This window comes from Saimiri boliviensis, chromosome 17 (assembly GCF_048565385.1).
Source record: "Saimiri boliviensis isolate mSaiBol1 chromosome 17, mSaiBol1.pri, whole genome shotgun sequence".
Taxonomy (NCBI): Eukaryota; Metazoa; Chordata; class Mammalia; order Primates; family Cebidae; genus Saimiri; species Saimiri boliviensis.
Window position 1 is genome coordinate 8,812,441 of NC_133465.1, and position 22,010 is coordinate 8,834,450.

Consider the following 22,010-nt stretch of genomic DNA (forward strand, 5'->3'; position numbering starts at 1 on the left):
AAGTGCTGGGATTACAGGCATGAGCCACTGCACCAGGCCATAAGCAGATGTTATTATGCTTTAGCCTTCCAGAAAGTCAATAAGCAAAATGCCTTGAACAATTCAAAAAATGGTTGCCATGATTTTTTTCTCTTGACTGGTTCACTATGCTTTGACTGGACCACTTCCATCTCTTGGTAGCCATTGCTTTGATTGTGCTTTGTCTTCAGCATTGTATTAGTAAAGCCAAGTTTCATTTCTGATTACGACTCTTCAAAGAAATGCTTCATGATCTTGATCCCACTTGTTTAAAATTTGTGACATTTTGAAAGCTCTGTTCTTGTCGGCAGCTGATCTGGGCACAATGGTTTTGGCACCCATTGAGTGGAAAGCTCGCTCAACTTTAATTTTCGAGTTAGGATTGGGTAGGCTAAATCAGTTGAGATATCTGTGGTGCTGGCTATTGTTTCTGCTGTTAATCATTGATCCTCTTCAATTAGGGCATGAACAAGATGACTTTTTTCCCTCACAAATTGATGTGGAAGGTATGCTGCTGTGGGCTTCATCTTCAACATTGTCCTGTTTCTTCTTAAAATGGGTTATCCATTTGTAAACTGCTGATTTCTTTTGGGGCAATGCCCTTATAAACTTTTTATAAAGCATCAATGATTTCACCATTTTTCTACCCAGCCTTCACCATAAATTTAATATTTTTATTGCTTCAATTTTGTAGAATACATGTTCTTATAGGGACTCTTTTCAAACTGATTTCTTATCTCATCTTGTTGCTTCAAGCTAGATCCTGTTCAGAAATGTTGTAGCAAGTTAGAACACATTTATTTTGGTGCCAACATTTATTTTATTTTTTTAGAGACAGGTGTCTCACTATGTTGCTCAGGCTGGTATTGAACTCCTGGGCTCAAGTGATCTGACCACCTGAGCCTCCCAAAGTGCTGGGATTACAGATATGAGCCACTATGCTTAGCCTTGTGCAAAAAAAAAAAATTTGAAATCCATGAATAGTTTTTTCATAATATGCATATTATTCATAATATTATTCATAGCTGGGCGCGGTGGCTCAAGCCTGTAATCCCAGCACTTTGGGAGGCCGAGGCGGGTGGATCACGAGGTTGAGAGTTCGAGACCATCCTGGTCGACATGGTGAAACCCCGTCTCTACTAAAAATACAAAAAATCAGCTGGGCATGGTGGCGTGTGCCTGTAATCCCAGCTACTCAGGAGGCTGAGGCAGGAGAATTGCCTGAACCCAGGAGGCCGAGGTTGCAGTGAGCCGAGATCGCTCCATTGCATTCCAGCCTGGGTAACAAGAGCGAAACTCCATCTCAAAAAACAAATATTATTCATAATCGGCATATGTAATATGTTATCCTTCCCACAAACCCCATTAATCCCTTCTCTGATCTTTATTGATTGGAATTCCTCTTAAAATCCATCTTGCATTGTTCATGTTTATCTTCATCTCCCTCAAAAGTATAAACTAGGCCTCCTAGGCTTACTTTGCTTTCACCTTGAGGCATGTCTCATACATTATTTTTGTGTTCACACCCACAAATTCAATTCTAAAAGCACTGAAATTAGAAAGGATTATGTTGGGTCCAGCATGGAGACTGGCGCCTGTAATCCCGGGACTTTGGGAGGCTGTGGTGGTGGGAAGATTGCCTGAAGTCAGGAGTTCTTTTTTGTTTTGTTTTTGTTTGTTTGTTTGTTTTAGACGGAGTCTCACTCTGTAACCCGGGCAGGAGTCTAGTGGTGTGATCTCGGCTCACTGCAAGGTCTGCCTCCTGAGTTCAAGCAATTCTCCTGCCTCAGCCTCCTGAGTAGTTGGAATTACAGGTGCCTGCCACCATGCCCAGCTAATTTTTGCACTTTTAGTAGAGACGGGGTTTCATCATGTTGGCCAGGCTGGTCTCGAACTCCTGGCTTCAAGTGATTCACCTGCCTCGGCCTCTCAAAGTGCTGGTATTACAGCTGTGAGCTGAAGTCAGGAGTTCTTGACCAACCTGGGCAACATAGTAGACCCTGTCTCTAAAATAGAAAAGACTACATTGTACATTATACAGCAAAAGTTCTTAAACTTGTTTTAGAAATGTATCTCTTCCTTTAAGTTTCCACTCTCTATGTAAGTTGCGTATCCCTCTTTTTGTTTTGCGCTAGTGTCTCCTCCAGCCTGCTTCCAAGTCTGTTAGGGAATACACACGTATACACACACACACACACAGGTTCGTGTGTTTACATACTAAAACATAAACAATAATGCAAGATGGATTGTAAGAGGTATATATATTTTATATACATAAAAGATATGTAGGTCTCCATTTCTTGGGGGCCCTGAAGGGGAGAAAGTCACACAAAGACACGGATGTATATAAAAATGAACATATGCTCAGATATATACAATATATAAACGGGCAAATATGCAATCGTCTTGGTGCCAACGAATCCATTCATTCATTTATCAAATACTCGAGCGTCCACTTTGCCTAGAATCAAGTTATTTGTTGGGGTGAGCAAGGCATAAGAGGTTCTAGCTCTTATAAAACTTAAAATTCTACTGGAGGAAGACAAGAACAAGTATAAAATTTAAGCAGTGGAAGTGCTGTAAAAACAACACAGCTTTGTGAGCGTGGTGAAGAGGGAATAGAATGCTCCTGGTGTTCCATTGGGTGTTCGGCAGGCAATGGAATCGGAGGTGAACTATGAGCCGAGATTCATTTTATAAACGGGAACACTGACACACAGACACTTGAAGGGACTTGGTGGCCGTAAAACTAAAGGCAGGATCCCATCTGTCTTGGTGCCACCCTCTCGAATAGCAGTTTCAGGGAATGGCAGAAGCGAAAAGCAGCCGGTCGCGGGGTCCAGGGGCGCCTGCGCAAAAGGACGCCTTCAATTTGACGTCAGCGCGCCGGGCTCTGGCCCGCCCCCTGTGACACCAGCCCTGCCCCGCCCCGCCCTGCCCACCAGCGCGCTACCGCGCATGCTCCGAGCCCCGCCTCCGTGCGTCACAGAATGGCCTCGGACACCCAGGCAGACCCTGACGTGTCGGGGAGGAGCCGGGCGCGGAGGTACGCGGAGTGGAGCTCGGGGCTGCGGAGGGGAGCCGAGCTGAGCGGCTGGGCGGGCCTGGCCAGGCCAGCGGAGCGGAGTCGTCTGTCGAGCGGCGGCGAACATGCGCTTTTGACACATTGGAGGTGAGCCTGCAGCGCGGGGCCGCTCCCTAAGGGGCTGCGCCGGGCTGGCGGCGCCGAGGCCTGCCCTTGGGGAGCCCGCCCGGCCCGGGGCCGTGTCTGAGGCTCCGCCGGGGCGGACCCGGCGGCGTTCTGGGGCGAGTAGCCCGGGGCAACTGTTCCAACCGCTCTAACTGTCCCCTTCCTTCCCTGTTCCTACGTTGGCATCCCAGGGCCGCCTGCAAGGGAACGAGCCCTGCGGTCTCTGGAGGATGTGCCCCGTTCCGGGGTGGGGTGAGGGATGGCGGTGACGGAGGCCGGGACGTGGCACCGCGAGCTGGGGCGCTGGCGGCGCAAGGAGTGGCCCAGTCGGAGGTGGCAGCGGCGCGCCCAGCCCTCCTCCTCCCCTCTCCCCGAAATTCCTTCAGTTGCGAGGGTGGCTTGGAGCCGGGTTGGATTTTAATCTCGCAGAGCCTCTTTCCCATGGGGGGCGAGAGCTCGAGCAGCCCACGTTGGGCTCGGATTGGCATTCCCCTGACTTCCGCCCTGAACTGCGAATCATCCTCCCCTTGGAGTCGGGAAAGTGTCACCTACGGGCTCAGGTTACTTGTCCTCGCCTCTTTTCTTGTTGTAAGCCACAAGATGTTGACCCTAAGTTTTGCAGAGGAAGTGAGAGTTCTATCACTGCTGATTATTACCATCTGTTTACGTAGCGCCTTTACACGTTTCAGAACACTCTTCTTCCTATTGCTTTTGAACCGCATCACCTGGTGGTTGCAACTGATTATGTTATCGCCATTTGGATAGAGACATTCAGCTGGGATGGGGGTAATTGATTTATACAGCCAACTGGTGAGTGGCTTAGCTTGGATCGTAATTTACATTTCTAGGCTCGGAGTTCTGGTTTCTTTTCGTGGGATTTTTATATCCTTCTCAGCTAGAAAATAAGGCAGAAAGTATGACTTGCCAAAGATACGCCAGAAGCTGGTAGATTACTGATTCATTTATTTTTGAGCAAACTCACCTAGGATAAAAACTGCTGCTCAGTCATGAGAAAACTCTTACTGTGAAGCTTGTTCAGGAGTTGCTCGTTAATTATTTTGTCTGATAAATTGTGTTGCACTTCATGTGCTTAAAAGATAGGGTAATGGCTTTGCTAAATCATGAAGCTGATGGGCACAATGCAGTCTTAAGTCACGGGCTGAAGAGAAGTAAAGGGAAACTAAGAGATACGTCTTCTGAATTATTAAGATTATTGTTATTTAAAATTAGAATGTATGAGGAACAAAGAAAATCTTTGGCCAGCCCTGGTTAGAGCTTGACTTGATCCAGATAGAAGTTGCTAAATCTTCTGAAGCTGTAGTTCTTTTGATTTTTTTTTTCTTTTTTTCTTTTTTTTTTTTTGGGGGGAGACGGAGTCTTGCTGTGTCGCCCAGGCTGGATTTTTAAAATTAAATAAATTGAAATTGGATAAGGAGCTTAAAATAAGTAGGAACCTTAGTAAAACTTAGATCTTGCTTTCATGACATCTGCAAAACAACTTATTTTTATTTTCATTGTAAACAATGCTGAGATAAATGTGGTTACTAAAGCTTAAAATTGCTTCTGAAGTAAGTTTCTGAACACTCCATAAAGTAGAAAAAACAGTCTGATAAAATCAAAGACCATGTTTATGATCAACTTTGAAGAGTTAAAAATTCTGTAAATGTCACCTTTGAGAGTAGTAGAATTTCAGTCAAAAGGCATGTATTACCAATAGTCAGTTTCGAAAGGACTCTTCCAACCTCACTAGTCCATTTTACAACTGTTAACAAGAAACAATATTATTTAAAATAGATTATCTTACCATTGTGCAAAGAGTAATTCCTTGTAAATAAAAAGCGTTTTGGACAGGCTGTATTAAACCCAAATGAGTTGATTGTTGCTAGATTTCTGAAGGTCATACACGGTATGGTAATGCTTTTTGTAAAAATTGTCATGCTTTTGAGACTGTTGATATTGAGACCTGATATTAAAGATGGGTGGGGGCAGGAGAGAATAATACATAAGTATCCATCTTCATTTTAGTTTCAGAAAATTGTGAATGTACCATTAGAACATTGTTTTAGCAATATGTTTTCTATATTGGCTAACTTTCTATAGCCTGAATATCTCTAGTTACATAGTTTCAAATAACACAGTGAACACATCCTCCCAATGTAACTTGAAGCAAACTGAACAGACTGTAGAACAGTCCCTTAAACTGTCTTTTGAGTAGCTGCAGTGGTAGCAAATTTTGTTATTTGTAAAGAATCTGATTTTTATTTTTACTTTTTTGGGGACAGGGTCGCATTTTGTCACCCTGGAGTGCAGTGGTGTGACTACGGCTTACTGCAGCCTCAACTGTCTGGACTCAAGCGATCCTCCCACCTCACTCTCAGGAGTAACTGAGACCACAGGTGCATGCCACCATGCCCAGCTCGTTTTTGTTACAGATGGAGTTTCGGCATGTTGTCCAGGCTGGTATTGAACTCCTAGACTCAAGTGACATTCCCATCTCAGCCTCCCAAAGTGCTGGTATTATATGCCTGAGCCACTATGCCTGGCCAGAATCTGATTTTTGAAAAGGGTAAATCTCATAGGTAAAAAGTAGGGTGATAGAGCTGGATAATACCAGTTAGGAAGCAATAAAAATGAGGTGTGACCACAAAGTAAGAAGTTTTTGCTTTGTTCTTTTTTCTTTTGAGACGAAGTCTTGCTCTGTTGTGTGAGATGGATACAGTGGTGTGATCTAGGCTCACTGCAACCTCCTCCTCCCAGGTTCAAGCGATTCTCCTGCCTCAGCCTTCTGAGTAGCTGGTATTACAGGTACTCGCCACCACACCTGGCTAATTTTTTTTTTTTTTTTTTTTTTTTGTAGTTTCAGTAGAGTTGAGGTTTCAACATGTTGGCCAGGCTTGTCTCAAACTCCTGACCTTAAGTGATCCACCTGCCTCAGCCTCCCAAAGTACTGGGATTATAGGCATGAGCCACTGAGCCCAGCCTGCTTTATTTTTAGTGTGGCTCGTAAAGGTTATTCCAAAAAAGTAGTTTTGGAAATGTTTTTCAGCAATGGTGGTATCACTGGAATATGCATATAGCTTCCTGAAATGATTAATTTTAAAGAATCATTTGATGTTTTAAATTTTGAAGCCTGTTTACTTTGTGGTCATACTTGGAAGGTCTACTATTGAATTACCAGTTTTTGATAGTTTGATGAACATATTTTTCTTTTTTCTTTTTTTTTGAGATGGAGTCTTGCTCTGTTGCCCAGGCTGGAGTGAAGTGGTGCAGACTTGGCTTACTGCAACCTCTGCCTCCCAGGTTCAAGCAGTTCTCTGCCTCAGCCTCCTGAGCACCTGGGATTATAGCCTACCACCACCACGCCTGGATAATTTTTTGTGTTTTTAGTAGAGACGGTTTCACCATCTTGGCCAGCCAGGCTGGTCTTGAACTCTTGACCTCATTATCCACCTGCCTCAGCCTCCCAATGTGCTAGGATTACAGGTATACCCAGCGACATGTATGTTTTTTACCATGTGCCGGGTTCTGTCCTAAGTACTTTACAAATATTAACTCACTTCATAACTTCATTTTAATGATTATCCCTGTTGTACAGCTGAGGAAACTGGGCACCGAATAATGAAGTAACTTGCCCAAGGTCACCCAAGTAGTGAGTAGATGCGTCAGTAGAGAGTCAGAACTTCCAGGTCTGACTTTAGACCTGGGCAGTTTGGCTTCAGGGTCTGGGCTCTTAACCACTTCGCTGTGCTGCTCCTATGACGTATTCTTGGTTAAGTGTTTTAAATTGGTTTGATCTGGAAGAGATGATCGCCCTTTTAGTAAATGATCTGACATAATACTGTTGTATAATATCAGCATGTTGTGAAAATAGCCTGTCAATTAGAAAAGTTGTGGTCAACATTCAGTTCACGTAAGATTTAGCAAGAAAATAAAGAATGTGGCCGGGCATGGTGGCTCATGCCTGTAATTTCAGCACTTTGGGAGGCCGAGGCGGGTGGATTATGACGTCAGGAGTTTGAGACCAGCCTGGCTAACATGATGAAAACCCGTCTCCACCAAAAATACAAAAATTAGCCAGGTGTGTTGGTGGGCACCTCTAATTCCAGCTACTTGGGAGGCTGCGGCAGGAGAATTGCTTGAACCTGGGAGTCGGAGGTTGCAGTGAACTGAGATTGTGCCACTGCACTCCAGCCTGGGCAACAGAGTGAGACTCTGTCTCAGAAAAAAAATATTGTGTGTGAAGTAAAATAGTTTTACTAGAATTATTTGACACTGAATGTAAATAATTGAACAAAGAGGATGCAAGGGCTAGATTATCAAGAAGTTTCATGCAAAAGGCTGTTTAAAACCTGAGTTATGGGGGAGGTGGGCACTCATGGGAAAGTTGGTGGTTGTATTAAAGGATGTCCCTGTTCAAGAACTAAAAATCAGAGACAAATGGATACTCGCAGTATATCTAGAGGTGTAAACGATGCTATTCCGCAGGGAATCACTATTTGACTAAATGCTCTTCAAAGCATTAGCTGCTGGTAGGTCCTCTGATACTATGTAAATGGGTCAAAACCAACAAAAAATACCCCCACACAGTAATGTTTTGAAGTGGACTCCTGAATAGCATTTGTAGATTCAAAACAATTGTAACTCTTTTTGTAGAAAAATTGGCTTCACATTTCAAACACCTTCAAATAGATGTTAGATACTAAGGAAGGCATCTAACAGTCATTAGAAACTTCTGTAACAATATGGGTTCATGGGCCACACTATTGGCAATATCATCACTTGCTGCACAGTAACAAAGAATACTGAAAACTCAAAAGAAAAATTATCCAACCGGTGAATAAAATGTTCAGCACAGAAGCAGCACTAGCCACTTGGCCCCAGAAAGGCAGACAGGTGTATCTAGGGACAATATAAAGCATGACAAAATACTTAAGGAACTGAGATGGCTGCCAAATGATTATAGGCTAAAAAGGCAAGAAATCATCACTTTGGGAAGACCAAGGCTGAGAGGTATTATCATCAAAGGCTACAAAACCAGAGGGGGCATAAAAAAGGAGAATACAGTTTTGTTCACCAAACCCTGGAAGCTTCCAAGAGGACAACACATGGGACCTAGGGCAAAGTTAAGACCAAAAACAGGAAGTTCATTGATGGCTATAAATTTATGGAACTTATCCCAGTTGCTTCAAATAAGGTGAAATCAATAAAAAATATTAGACTTGAAATTATTAACTTACAAAATGTTTTGTATATGAATCAGGACTTCTGCTGCTTTTTTCCTGAGCTTTTAAATTGCTCTTTTTCTTATTGACAGTAGAGTAACATGTCTTCACCACAACCTCAAATATATCTAGCCTCTCACTTGTATTGTAGGCTCTCTGTTCTGCAGGATTCTTGATTTTTCTTGGTGTCATCCATCTGTATGAAGCATTCTATAGGCCCAATGGACTAGGCTTCATCCTGAGACTTCTCTTTATTGCAGTCCTAGGTTTTAGCCGGTTTCCTGCATCCTGTGCTGTCCAGGTCATGGTTTTCTCCCTTCTTGTGTGCTTGTCTCAGGAAGTGTGTAGGATGGTAGCCCTCCTGACTTTTTTTTTTTTTTTTTTTTTTAAGTCTTTGTCTAGTACCTCCTGAGTTCTTGTATAAGAAAAAAGTCTCATTTCCTCAGTTGTCTGTTTCCTGTCAGTTCAATAGGTCCTAAAATTTTCTTATTCATGCTACTGGGTTTTCTTATTTGTTGGGTGGCTCTTGGTTGTCCATTTATATTTCAGGGCCGGACGATGATGATTCGAGGTAGCTAGTGTGCAGTGGTTATCCCCGGGGTTCTTCCCGATAAATCCCATCAGCTCCCTTTTCTTTGATGCGGAGCCTGTACTGAGCCAATGTAAGTGACTGAATGTGGCTGCCCATGTATGGATTAATAATTGTGTCTAACTGATGATAGGTTTTCTAATACTGATTTAATATATGGTGGTACATTGTGAGCTAGAAGTAAACTACCCACACATCTTTTTGCTTACTCCATTCCTGAAGTAGGAATTCAGATGTTAATAAAGTGGTACTTTGAAAGTAAACAGGGAATAATGAAAGGGTGATTATAAATCACTTCAGATATTTATTTATTTTAGAGATAGGGTCTTGCTGTGTTGCCCAGGATGGAGTGCAGTAGCACACTCATGGCTCACTGCAGCCTCAAAATCATGGCTTACTGCAGCCTTACTGCTTCTGGGCTTAAGCAGTCCTCTTGCCTCAGTCTCGCCATGTGTTGGGATTACAGGCATGAACCACCATGCCCAACCTTAATTCAAATATTTACTGAACTTCTGCTGTGATCCATGTTTGATGATGTGGAGAGATTTAATCTTTCATTTCTTTAAGTTTGCTAAACCTTCCTGAGTGGCTTGTGCTAGATAAACTCCAAGTTCTCTGCATCTCCAGGTTTTATTAATTTACTTTTAAAGCTGGTCTTAATTTCTTGCTGCCTAGTATGGATTAGGTTGAATCAATTATGCTTTAATTCAGTAAACATCATAAGAGTTCTTATGATGTTTCCTGAAACACTATTGTGCAGGCATTGGACTGAGACGGAACTAAATAAGTCAGCCTAACAGTTGACACAAAAGGTATAAGCAAATGCATTGCTCTGTGGTAATTATATCAGTGAAAGCATGTGTAGGGTATAGAGGTAGCAAAGAGTACAAGAGATTTTAATGCTGTTCAATTGAGGGCAAGAAAACCTCTCTATAAAAGATGACAACTAGGTTTTAAGGATAAGTAGAAGTTTTCCTGGTTAGGGGAGCAATTCCAGCTAGAGAAGACCTGGGGTGGGTTTTCCAGACCTGAAATAGCATGGTGTGTTAAGATAGTTTTGAACAGTAGTGCTGGAATGTAAAGTGGGATGCTTGGGAAGTGGGGTGCTAGGAAACTGTAGGCATGACTCTAGAGTGAGCCTGATGATCGGTTGGGAGTTTTAGGTAGCTAGTCCAAATGTAAGTTCATTAAATCGCTTTTCCCCCTCTGAATGCCTTGGGAGAAGAACCAAGATGAAAGAGAGATCACTGAAGTTGGAGATTAGTGGCCTTTTGGAAGGAAGCTTTGGACTTCAAAGATAATTAACAGGAAGTTTTTAGAAATTTGATCTTAGTAAATTATTGGGAATGTGGTACCTGATTTTCTAGTAGGGTCACATGGCATAAAATGTTCGATGCAGCTGTTTTGAAGCAATTGTACACCTGGGAAGGGCATGCATGCAGCAGTGGCAGCGTCTGACAATCAGCTTGTTTCTGTCTCCTGATTCCCAGAAGGCCAGTTGGCCTTAAACAAACTGCTGGAACTCTGTGTGCATCATGATTCTGTTAGCCAAGTCACCCAGCACCTGTGCTGCAACCAAAGTGCCTCATGTTGCTTTGTGTGAAAGAACCTTTGTTAAGACCTCATTCACAATATTGGTGGTCCCTGAGAGGAGCAGTGAAGTGGCTTACAGGCCTGAGTTACAAGAGAGTTGACCACTAGAATCTCATGTTTTATTCCCTCCAAAATGCTGCAATTTATTGTTGTCCCAGATTTTATGCTTTTGCTTAGATTTTTCTGTTTTCTTTTTTTTTGTTTGTTTTTGTTTTTTTTTGAGACGGAGTTTCGCTCTTGTTACCCAGGCTGGAGTGCAATGGCGCGATCTTGGCTCACCGCAACCTCCGCCTCCTGGGTTCAGGCAATTCTCCTGCCTCAGCCTCCTGAGTAGCTGGGATTACAGGCACGAGCCACCATGCCCAGCTAATTTTTTGTATTTTTAGTAGAGACGGGGTTTCACCATGTTGACCAGGATGGTCTCGATCTCTTGACCTCGTGATCCACCCGCCTCGGCCTCCCAAAGTGCTGGGATTACAGGCTTGAGCCACCGCGCCCGGCCCAGATTTCTCTGTTTTCTAATTTGTCTTTAATATTTCACAGGCTTTCTTGATCATGGATGGTGAAGATATACCAGATTTTTCAAGTTTAAAGGAGGAAACTGCTTATTGGAAGGAACTTTCCTTGAAGTATAAGCAAAGGTAATGTTGAAAAGCACACTAAAAGTAGGGGAGGGCGTTTGAAATGCACCATGTCTTGTTTGTATGTTTTTCTTTTTAACATAAAGCTAAATTTAGAATTACAGATTTAGGATTCTAGGATTGAGATTCTAGAAATAGTCGCCACATTGCTTATTTTTAAATAGCATAAACGTGCTGTAAGTCTTTATATTGTTCAAATTATTAAAATTGTAGGAAAACTGTCATTTATGATTTCTTCTGATCATTTGCTTTCTTTATGCTTTTTAGGCCGTCTTTGGCCTGCTTTGCGTGCACTGATTCTGCCTCTTCATTTTGGTCATTTGGAGATTCTGATAAGCTGTCTAGGGCTGCGTAGAACAGATTACGTTCTCCTCAGGCAAGCATGATCAGTGTCTAGAGCCAGCAAAGCTTTGAGGGAGGGGGAGAAGCTTCAGGGGCATGGAATGTTTTATACAATTTCAATTATTGGTTGGGAGAACTTTTAGATAAAAACCTTTTGCACCAAAACTTGTCTCAAATTTCTGTTTTTAAAATGGGATCTTTCTAAATATTGATACATTTTCCTATTTTGGTTAACAGAGTTTACTAAGTCTTATCAAACCTTTTACTCCTCTTTCATTATTATCACCGAAGTCAGTTATTCTGTTGTGCCAGTGGATATGAAAGGTGTGTATCTATGGCAGGATTCTTAATCTTTTTCTGTGTCATAGATGTTGTAATAGGCCGGGGTAGCCTATGGACTTCTCAGCATAATATTTTTAAGTGCATAGAATAATAGAATTACAAAGGAAATGAACTGTATTGAAAAAAGTTATCTAATTTATGGCATAGCAATATGTACTTCTCTATTAATGCATTAAGTAAAAAAGATACAGAAGTGAATGTAATAACTACCTAATTTTGAAATAGTCATGAGAATAAGTGATATTTAGCGATAGATGCAGCAATTCTGTTGTGACATGAAAATATCTGTGATTTCTGTTGAATAAAGCAGAGGGAAATGCCAAATTTGTTACTTTAATGAAAGTAAAGATGCATTTTTCTCCCATCTGAGTTCTGTGGTGGAAGAAGTTAATGGTATTGAACCATGTAGACTTACTTTTCATAAATATTGTAATCACTGACTTGTGACTGCTTCTTGGGCTTGTAAGTAATTTTCATTGAATCCTGAATATATACTGTAAGAGATGGAAAACAGATTGTCTTTAGTATATTTTATGAGAGCATTAGCATTCAAGCAAAAATTATCGAATTGCTATATAATCATCTCCAGGACCATTCTTGTGGTTCTTACTATAACTCATCTTTCCCACTTTGTTTCTGATTAGCTTCCAGGAAGCTCGGGATGAGCTAGTTGAATTCCAGGAAGGAAGCAGAGAATTAGAAGCAGAGTTGGAGGCACAATTAGTACAGGCTGAACAAAGGAATAGAGACTTGCAGGCTGATAACCAAAGACTGAAATATGAAGTGGAGGCATTAAAGGTAATTGCAGCAGTAGAAGCTGGTGTTTAATGTGTTGGGTTTAATTAAAATGAGAAGTATATTTTTCAGGTGCTTAAGAGCAGCAGGTGACAAAAGTGGTTTAAAAAAAAGGCTTGAAATTAATTTTTGAATAAAATGTTTTCTTCCATGGAACCAAGGGAAAAGGTGGTTTAGAGTTTAGGAGTTCACTTAAAAACTTTGTAGCTGTCACTTTTCTAGCTGTAATGTTCTAGCTGTATTATATTGTAGTTCCTATACTTTTCAAAAGCTGCCTGATTATTTGTTTTGACAGAGTACCTCATTCTGAAGTATGTTTACAATTATAGGAAATATGGATTTATTTCATTATTGTTTATAGCTCTTTCAGTTTTGGAATTTAATTTGGATTAAAGATTTCCCTTCTAAAAAAGGAGTTTTTAGGAGCCAAAGGATTAATCCTTTTCTCTGCCCTTTGCCATCTACTGTAGCCACATGTTTGAGGGTGTTTAGTGTTTGGGGAATAGGTGGGTTTGGGGAACTCTGGGTGGGAAGGTAAAGGGTAGGGCATTTGAATTCTGTGCTTACCCTGGGCCACATTTAGCCTGAAAACCCAGAGGTTTCCCCAACAAGTTTGGGGATTTTGAGGCAAGGGTTTTTTTTTATATTACTTCTTTTCAGAGAGATTGTTATTGGGTGTCTTTCTGAGAGGAGACTGGTCGACGAAACTTAACATGAGTTTAGGCACTTAGAATGAATGTGTGATTTAGTTGTTTTTAAAATAATTGTTAAAAGAGTGTGGGCAAATTACTTGGGTTCTACCCCCACCCTTTTAACTTGAGTTACATCTTTATTAAAAGAGGACTGTATATTAATGACATGTACTTTTTTATAACTGATGCCTTCAGGAGAAGCTAGAGCATCAGTATGCACAGAGCTACAAGCAGGTCTCAGTGTTAGAAGATGATTTAAGTCAGACTCGAGCCATTAAGGAGCAATTGCATAAGTATGTGAGAGAGCTGGAGCAGGCCAATGACGACCTGGAGCGAGCCAAAAGGTAAACGAATGACTGCATTTTGTTAGAAAAAAATGAAGTTGATGATTAGTGTTGAAAATCTTTATTGGGCTTTTCTCCTAGATCTTAGTCCTAGAACATTCCTTTTGGTTTTTCATGTCACCTGTAACTCATCGTATGGAAAAGAACCCCAAATCCTCATCTCCCAGATAATGCCCTTCACAGCTTTTCTCTTTCAGTTTTTCCTTTTTCCTTCCTTATGCCATTGTTGATCTTACTGATTTTGTTTTGTTTTTGTGAGACGGGGTCTTACTCTGTCACCCAGGCTGGAGTGCAGGTATAGAGTGTGTTATTTATTAAATTCATGTACTCTAATTTTTCTTTTTAGGGCAATAATAGTTGCCCTAAAAAGTGGCATGATCTCGGCTCACTGAAACCTCTGCCTCCCAGGTTCAAGCAATTCTTGTGCCTCAGCCTTCCAAGTAGCTGTGATTACAGGTGTGCACCACCACACCTGGCTAATTTTTGTATTTTTAGTAGAGATGGGTTTTGCCTTGTTGGCCAGGGTGGTCTTGAATTACGGCATCAAGTGATCTGCCTGCCTCGGCCTCTCCAAGTGTTGGGATTACAGGCGTGAGCCACTGTACCTGGCCTGGGTTGTTTTTTTCTAAACTGTCCCATGCCTTCCTCCATCTTCCCTCTGTGTTCTTAACACTTCCGTACTTTCTGTCGGTCCTCACATCTTATACCTGGTTTCTGCAGTTATCTTCTAGCTGATCTGTCTTTATATTTCTATTCCTTTTTCTTCTCTTGTGTTTTATTATTGACTGATGAATTTTCTTAAAATGTTGGTTTCAGTTCAAATTTTCTGAGCAGCCTACAGTGGCTTGCTATTACTGTTGCCAGACTTTCATGCATCTGTAATTATTTGTTTCTTAATCATTCCAAACTTAATTCCTATTACTTTATAGTAGTTTCCTGATATTTTCTTCCTATTTATGCAGTGATGTACAGATGCAGAGCTAGTCAGGTCACTACCCTTGGGGGTGACACGTAGGTACATTCACTGTGTCAATAGCCTAGTAAAAAGAAGTGGGCAAGCTGCTCAAGGGCATAGAGGAGGCAGCAGCCAGAGCACCTTGTGGAATTTGGGAAGCCATTGCTGAGTCTGCAAGGAAGAGTAGCCGTTAACCGGGTAAAAAGACAGGTGCAAAGGCAGAGAGGCAGGAAAGTGCTTGAAGTATTCATATTTGATCTTTTTTTTTTTTTTTTTTCTCTGAGATGGGAGTCTTGCTTTGTTGCCCAGGCTGGAGTGCAGCGGCTCCGTTTGCACTCACTGCAACCTCTGCCTACTGGGTTCAAGCGATTCTCATGCCTCAGCCTCCCTAGTAGCTGGGTTTACAGGTGTGTGCCACTATGCCTGGCTAATTTTTGTATTTTTAGTAGAGATGGGGTTTTGCCATGTTGGTCAAGCTGGTCTTGAACTCCTGACCTCAAGTGATTTGCCCACCTCGGCCTCTCAAAGTGCTGGGATTACAGGCATGAGCCACTGCCCCTGGCCCATATTTCACATTGATTGATGTGTATAGTGATAGTGTGGCTGAAGGAGATGAGCCTGGAAGGTGGTTGGGGCCAGACTGTGAACAACCTAGTAGGCTGTGTTTGAAAGTCACTCTCTAGGCAATGGAGAACTCATTAATTTGGTTTTTTAAACAAAGGAGTAATAACAGATTTTGATTGGAGAAGATAATAGGAATTGGAAGTAGGGAGGAGGTGTAAAGACCATTTAGGAGTAATCCAGGTGATGAATGAAGAATTCAGGCAGAATTTTGGAGGAGTTTGGGACAGAAGGTTGAAGAAGAAATGGATATGAGAGACATTTTGGCAATTGGTAGGAATTGATAAAATTAGATGTGGCTTTAAATTCTGACTTGAGGTGAGGGAATTTTATTTCTATAGCAGATTGCACATAGTGTGAGACATAGAATAGGTGCATGTTAATGTTTGTTGAATGAGTGTCTGAGAAGTCCAGGAAGAAAAGGGTTGGCAGGAGGTAAATGGAGTGGGACAGTTACTGGTGGAGGGTCTTGACTGCAAGTCATTCAGGTTCTTGAACAAATATTTGTACAAAACACACAGCAAAGCAAGGAAGGAATGAAGCAACAAAAGCACGGATTTATTGAAAATGGAAATACACTCCCCAGGATGGGAGCAGGCCCAAGCAGCGGCTGAGGGGCCCTGGTTACGGGATCTTCTGGTGTCCAGATACCCTCTAGAGGTTTTCCATTGGCCACTTGGTGTATACCCCATGCAAATGAAGTAGTGGCCCGTGATCAGTCTAATTAATTGGTTAATTGGTTGCAGAGGGCAACCAAATCAGAGGCTGAAGTGAAGTTACAAAGTAACACCCTATGCAAATGTCTGATTGGTTGCAGAAAGCAAAGAGGAACCTCTGGGCCTTTCCTTACTTAGGTGTGGAAAGTTTGGATTTTCCTTTTGATTTAGTTCTAGGAAGTCAGTGTGAGTTGGCTTTAAGTTCCCTGACTTAGGACTTAATGTTTTAAACAAACTCTTACATATATACATGACAAGTGTTGAAAAGTTTTCTTTCTGAAAATGTGTGTACTTGATTTTGTATTGTGTTCAATATACAGTGTTAGATATAAATAGCGTAACAACTAGCCTATCAGTGGGGAACATTACGGAATAGATGGGAATTTAAGAGAATATATTGAATATATTGCCCAAATGATAGAGACACTATGTACCAGCAGTGGTAGGAAGGGACAAGATCGTTTTCTTTGGATGGGGCCAGCCTGGCTAGGTCAGGAAATGTCACGAGATAAATGACAGTTTTCATTTGTACTCTCTGTTTGCATGTGTTATTTATTTAATTCATGTACTCTGATTTTCTTCTTAGGGCAACAATAGTTTCACTGGAAGACTTTGAACAGAGGCTAAATCAGGCCATTGAACGAAATGCGTTTTTAGAAAGTGAACTTGATGAAAAGGAATCTTTGTTGGTCTCTGTACAGAGGTTAAAGGATGAAGCAAGAGGTAAAATTTATCACTGAAAGAATATAGTTGACCCTTGAACAATGTGGGTTTGAACTGTGTGGGTCCACTTTGACTTTTTTTCAACCAAACACAGAGTGAAAATACGGTATACACAGCATTCAAAACCCTGTATACGGAGGACTGACTTTTCATATTTATGGGCCAAGTGTGGGACTTGAGTATGTGCCAATTTTGGTGTAGGTGGGGGTCCTAGAACCAGTCCCTATGTATACTGAGGGAAAACTGTCATCCCTTACCTTACTGTCCCTATGCAAGAAGCAGCTTAGGGTCAACTTTTTCAAAGCTATACTATCTTTTTTTTTTTTGAGATGAAGTCTTGCTCTGTTGCCCCGGTTGGAGTGCAATGGCATGGTCTCTGCTCACTGCAGCCTCCACCTCCCAGGCTCAGGCAATTCTCCTGTCTCAGCCTCCCAAGTAGCTGGGATTACAGGTGCCCACCAGCATGCCCGGCTAACTTTTGTATTTTTAGTAGAGACCGGGTTTCACCGTGTTGGCCAGGCTGGTCTCGAATTTCTGACCTCAAATAATCTGCCTGTCTTGGCCTCCCAAAGTGCTGAGGGTACAGGTGTGAGCCACCATGCCTGGACAAAGCTGTACTTTTGTATACTTTTTTAAGCACTGTGATATCTGCAAATCTGCTAATTTATTTAATACCTGTATCATCAATGCTAAGAGCTAGATATTCTTATCTCTATTTTAGAGATGAGAAAACAGAGTTTGAGTTTAGTCCCAGGTAATATAGCTTGTCAGCTGAGGTTTAAACCCTGGTCTGATTTCCAAAGCTGTAGCCACTACCACTGTGCATATGCTGTTGCATTTGTTTTGGTTTTTTTCCTTGTTGCTCCTACCTAAATAATAAACGATATATATAATACGTATACAGCAGTATGTACACATAGTATACATACACATAAATAGTATACATACTGCTGTATACGTATTATATGTATAGTTCATATATACTTTCCTTTAAAATTTTCCTTTTCCCCCCCTTTTTCCCTTATGCATTATAGAATTCAAAATACCACAAAGAAGAAAATAGAAAGTACTGCCAATCCTTTATCTGGAGAGAACCCCCTAACAGTTGGTTGAATTTCTTTCCAGTGTTTCCTATGACTGTACCTATCTGCCTATTTTTTTTGAAAGACCGTACTATGCAGACACACAGACTCTTACATGCACCCTTATTTCTTTTCCCCACTTTTCCCACAACTTAACGTAGAAAATACGGTCCATGACAATAAAAAAATCTTTTAAAACAGATTTTCAAAATGTTAGATAACCTATTATATGGTTATGTTTTAGTAATGAGTTGGTTATAAGTAGTGCTGCGACTAAGATCTTCATAATATTTAGGAGTATCTGCTGATTTCTTTAGGAGAGGCAAAGGAAATATTTTTAGTGGTAACAACTGAGTGTCTTCATACTCTACAGCTTTGTTAATAATAATTATTAACAGAATAATTTATCAGTCCATTTGAAAGTTGAAAATTGCTATCTCGTTTTCTGATTTGTAGTTCAATTACTACTTGTGAAACTTCTTGTCCAATGTTTATTGAATCTTTCAGAGATAGTTTTATTATGTCCTTTCTTTCCTCTGAGGAAGTGGTATATTTACCTGAAGAACTTCTCATAATTTATATCTTACTTGGTTATAATTGTGGTAAAAAACACATAACGTTGACCATCTTTTTTTTTTTTTTTTGAGACGGAGTTTCGCTCTTGTTACCCAGGCTGGAGTGCAATGGCACGATCTTGGCTCACCGCAGCCTCCGCCTCCTGGGTTCAGGCAATTCTCCTGCCTCAGCCTCCTGAGTAGCTGGGATTACAGGCACGCACCACCATGCCCAGCTAATTTTTTGTATTTTTAGTAGAGACGGGGTTTCACCATGTTGACCAGGATGGTCTCGATCTCTTGACCTCGTGATCCACCTGCCTCGGCCTCCCAAAGTGCTGGGATTACAGGCTTGAGCCACTGCGCCCGGCCTACGTTGACCATCTTAACTACTGTTTTTTTTTTTTTTTTGAGACAGGATTTGCTCTGTTGCCCAGGCTAGGATACAGTGGAGTGATGGTAGCTCACTGCAGCCTCAAACTCCTAGGCTTAAGTGATCCTCCTACCTCAGCCTCCTGTGTAGCTAGGATTACAGGAATGTGCTACTACATCCGGCTAATTACAAAACATTTTTTTGTGACAACACAGTCTCACTTTGTCAGCCAGGCTGGTCTTGAACTCTTGGCCTTAAGTGATCCTTCTGTTTCTGTCTCCCAAAATATTGGGATTACAGGTGTGAGCCACTGTGCCTGGCTTCTTAACCATTTTTAAGTGTACAGTCCAATAGTGTTAAGTATAGTGAAATTGTTGTATAAACAGATTTTTAGAACTTTTTCATCTTGCAAAACTGAAACTATGCCTGTTGAGTAGTCACTGCTCGTTTTTCCTTCCTTTTAGCCCCTGTCAACCGCATTTCTACTTTCTATGAGTTCAACTACTTTAGATACCTTATATAAGGGGAATTATAGAGTTATTTGTGACTGCCTTATTACACTTAACATAGTGTTGTCAAGGTTTATCCATGTGTAGCACGTGACAAGATTTCCTTCTTTTTTAAGGCTGAATGATAGTCCATTGTACGTATTCGTTTTCTTTATCTGTTCATCTGTGGGTGGACATCGAGTTGCTCTCATCTCTTGACTATTGTGAATGATGTCACTGTGAACATGGGTGTGTAAATACATCTCTTTGAGATCCGGTTTTGAATTCTTTAGGATACATACCCAAAAGGGGGATGACTTTGTTTCTTTGTTAAACAAAGAAACAAAGGTTAATTGCATAATAGGAAAAGAAAACATTAATTTTTGGTTAAAAACTCGATACTGGCTGGGTGTGGTGGCTCACGTGTGTAATCGCAGCACTTTGGGAGGCTGAGGCGGGCAGATCGTTTGAGGTCAAGACCAGCCTGATCAACATGGTGCAACCCTGTCTCTACTCAAAGTACAAAAAATTTAGCTGGGCATACTGGCAGGTGCCTGTAATCCCAGCTACTGGGGAGGCCGAGCCAGGAGAATTGCTTGCACCCGGAGGCAGAGATTGCAGTGAGCTGAGATTGCACCAGTGCACTCCAGCCTGGGTGACAAAGCAAGACTCGTCAGAAAAAAAAAAAAATCCTTGATATTTGAAAGCAAGAAAAAACTTTAAACTGTTCCGAGTACTTCTTTTCTAAAACCAAATATTTCATAGTGGTGATAGTTGATACCAACCCATTTAAAATTACAAAAATCCACACAGTTTTGCAGTAATCCCAAAACTACACATTTGAAAATAAAAGCAAATGAGTTGGTGAAGAATATTTACTTTTGTGTGAATTGTACTCTGTACTCTGCACTGTTTCTTTTTGCATATGAGCATAAGTAACTTCTCTCAGATTACAACATTTTTAAATTCTGAAAGATCATTTCGATAGTAGTTTTGCCATTTTTATTACCCTAGATAGAAAAATTATTAATAACTAGAAAATTATTTTTTGAGAAATAGTAATTTAGGAAGAAAGTCTTTACAACATTTTAGATGTCACTTTTCTTGATATATTTTCTTCCTCTAGTGAGTATTCCTTCCCTCGTTTGCAATATTTTACAGATTTAAGGCAAGAACTAGCAGTTCGAGAAAGACAACAGGAAGTAACTAGAAAGTCGGCTCCTAGCTCTCCAACTCTAGACTGTGAAAAGATGGACTCTGCTGTCCAAGCGTCACTCTCTTTGCCAGCAACCCCTGTTGGCAAAGGAACGGAGAACACTTTTCCTTCACCAAAAGGTTTGTAATGTCTTTTGTTTTTGAGGTGTTGTGTTAGATTATCAGCTTAAGGGAGTTCGTTGCTGAAGTGGGTTGCTAAGGTTTAAAGAGTAATTTTAGTTTAAAAGTTGGTGAAGTCTAGTCTATGTGAAACAGAAGAAGGAATTGCCTTCCTGGGCCACTCATGCATAGGAAACAGTGAAATGATGGCTACATTTAAGATGAGATTTTTAAAAGTTAAAGGTTTTTAAGGAAAGTTTATTTTTTGATTACAGCAATAGATTTTTTGATAATAGCAGTATGTTTAGGTAGAAAATTTTAAAAACACACGAAAAAGAAAATAAAAATCATGTTATCACTTACAGACACCCACCATTAACATTTGGAGTCTTTTTTTAAATTGTGTGTTTGTGTTTGTGCACATCTCTTTGTCACATATAAATTTGGGGATCATATTTAAACACAGTCTTATTTCTTCCTTTTGCCACTTTGCATTTTATGGGAGACCTGAGGCTTTTCTACATAGAATGTACAGAGAATCATTAAGTTATCTTTCAGACTCATGTACCGGCTTGGATGGACATGCTCATTTTGTTACATGCTTCAGGAGCTGCCATTTTCAAAGGCATCTTTCAGAGTAATTGATGATTGGCATATACAAAATAGTCATGTGGCCATCAGCCAGTGTGTTTTTAAAAATCCAAATAAGCAGAAAAACCACTTAGCCACTAGATAGAACCTTAAAATGGAATCCCAAAGCTCTCAATTGAGATTTGTTTAGATTTTGCAGCTCACAGTTCATGTTTCAGCTACTCTTGTCCCCCCATGCTTTTTTTCACCCTATATTAGAAGCTGTCATCCCACCCCTTTTTCAATTATAGGGTTCTATCTTTCAAAATGCTGTGTGGGCAATTAGTACAGTGAGCTGTGCCTGTGCTACTCAATAAAGTAGTCACTAGCCCATGTGACTGTATTTATTATTATTATTTTTTAAGACAGATTCTCGCTGTGTCACTAGGTGCCAGGCTGGAGTGCAGTGGCGTGATCTTGGCTCACTGCAACCTCCGCCTCCCAGGTTCAAGCAATTCTCCTGCCTCAGCCTCCTGAGTAGCTGCAACTACAGGCGCGCACCACCATGCCCAGCTAGTTTTTGTAATGGGGTTTCACCATGTTGGTCAGGATGGTCTCAATTTCTTGACCTTGTGATCCACCCGCCTTGGCCTAAATTTGTATTACTCTAAATGAAATACAAAATTCAGTTTCTTGTTCACATTAACTGCGTTTCAAGTGCTTAGTAGCTCTTGAGTAGCTAATTTAACTTGCCTTTGCCTTGTTACCAGGTGACATCAGATAAGGTATGTGAAGGTGCTATATGGTCGTAAGGTGTTACTAATTGCACTAGTATGCCATCTTTAC

General features: G+C 41.1%; 1 protein-coding gene across 4 annotated transcripts in view; it reads left to right on the forward strand.

Moving 5' to 3' along the window:
• Window positions 1-22,010, forward strand: part of NDEL1 (nudE neurodevelopment protein 1 like 1) — a 57,857-nt gene that overhangs the window by 20,863 nt on the left and 14,984 nt on the right. For 2 of the 4 annotated variants that reach the window (XM_003929226.4, XM_003929225.4), the window contains exons 1-6: window positions 3,029-3,190; window positions 11,156-11,253; window positions 12,582-12,735; window positions 13,620-13,768; window positions 16,647-16,783; window positions 20,442-20,615. In XM_003929226.4, the coding sequence (XP_003929275.1) occupies window positions 11,168-11,253; window positions 12,582-12,735; window positions 13,620-13,768; window positions 16,647-16,783; window positions 20,442-20,615 (700 nt within the window). In that variant the 5' untranslated portion in view covers window positions 3,029-3,190; window positions 11,156-11,167. Of the gene's footprint in view, window positions 1-3,028; window positions 3,191-11,155; window positions 11,254-12,581; window positions 12,736-13,619; window positions 13,769-16,646; window positions 16,784-20,441; window positions 20,616-22,010 lie in introns of those variants that run through there. The other 2 variants (XM_074388163.1, XM_074388164.1) reach the window with 1 other exon arrangement.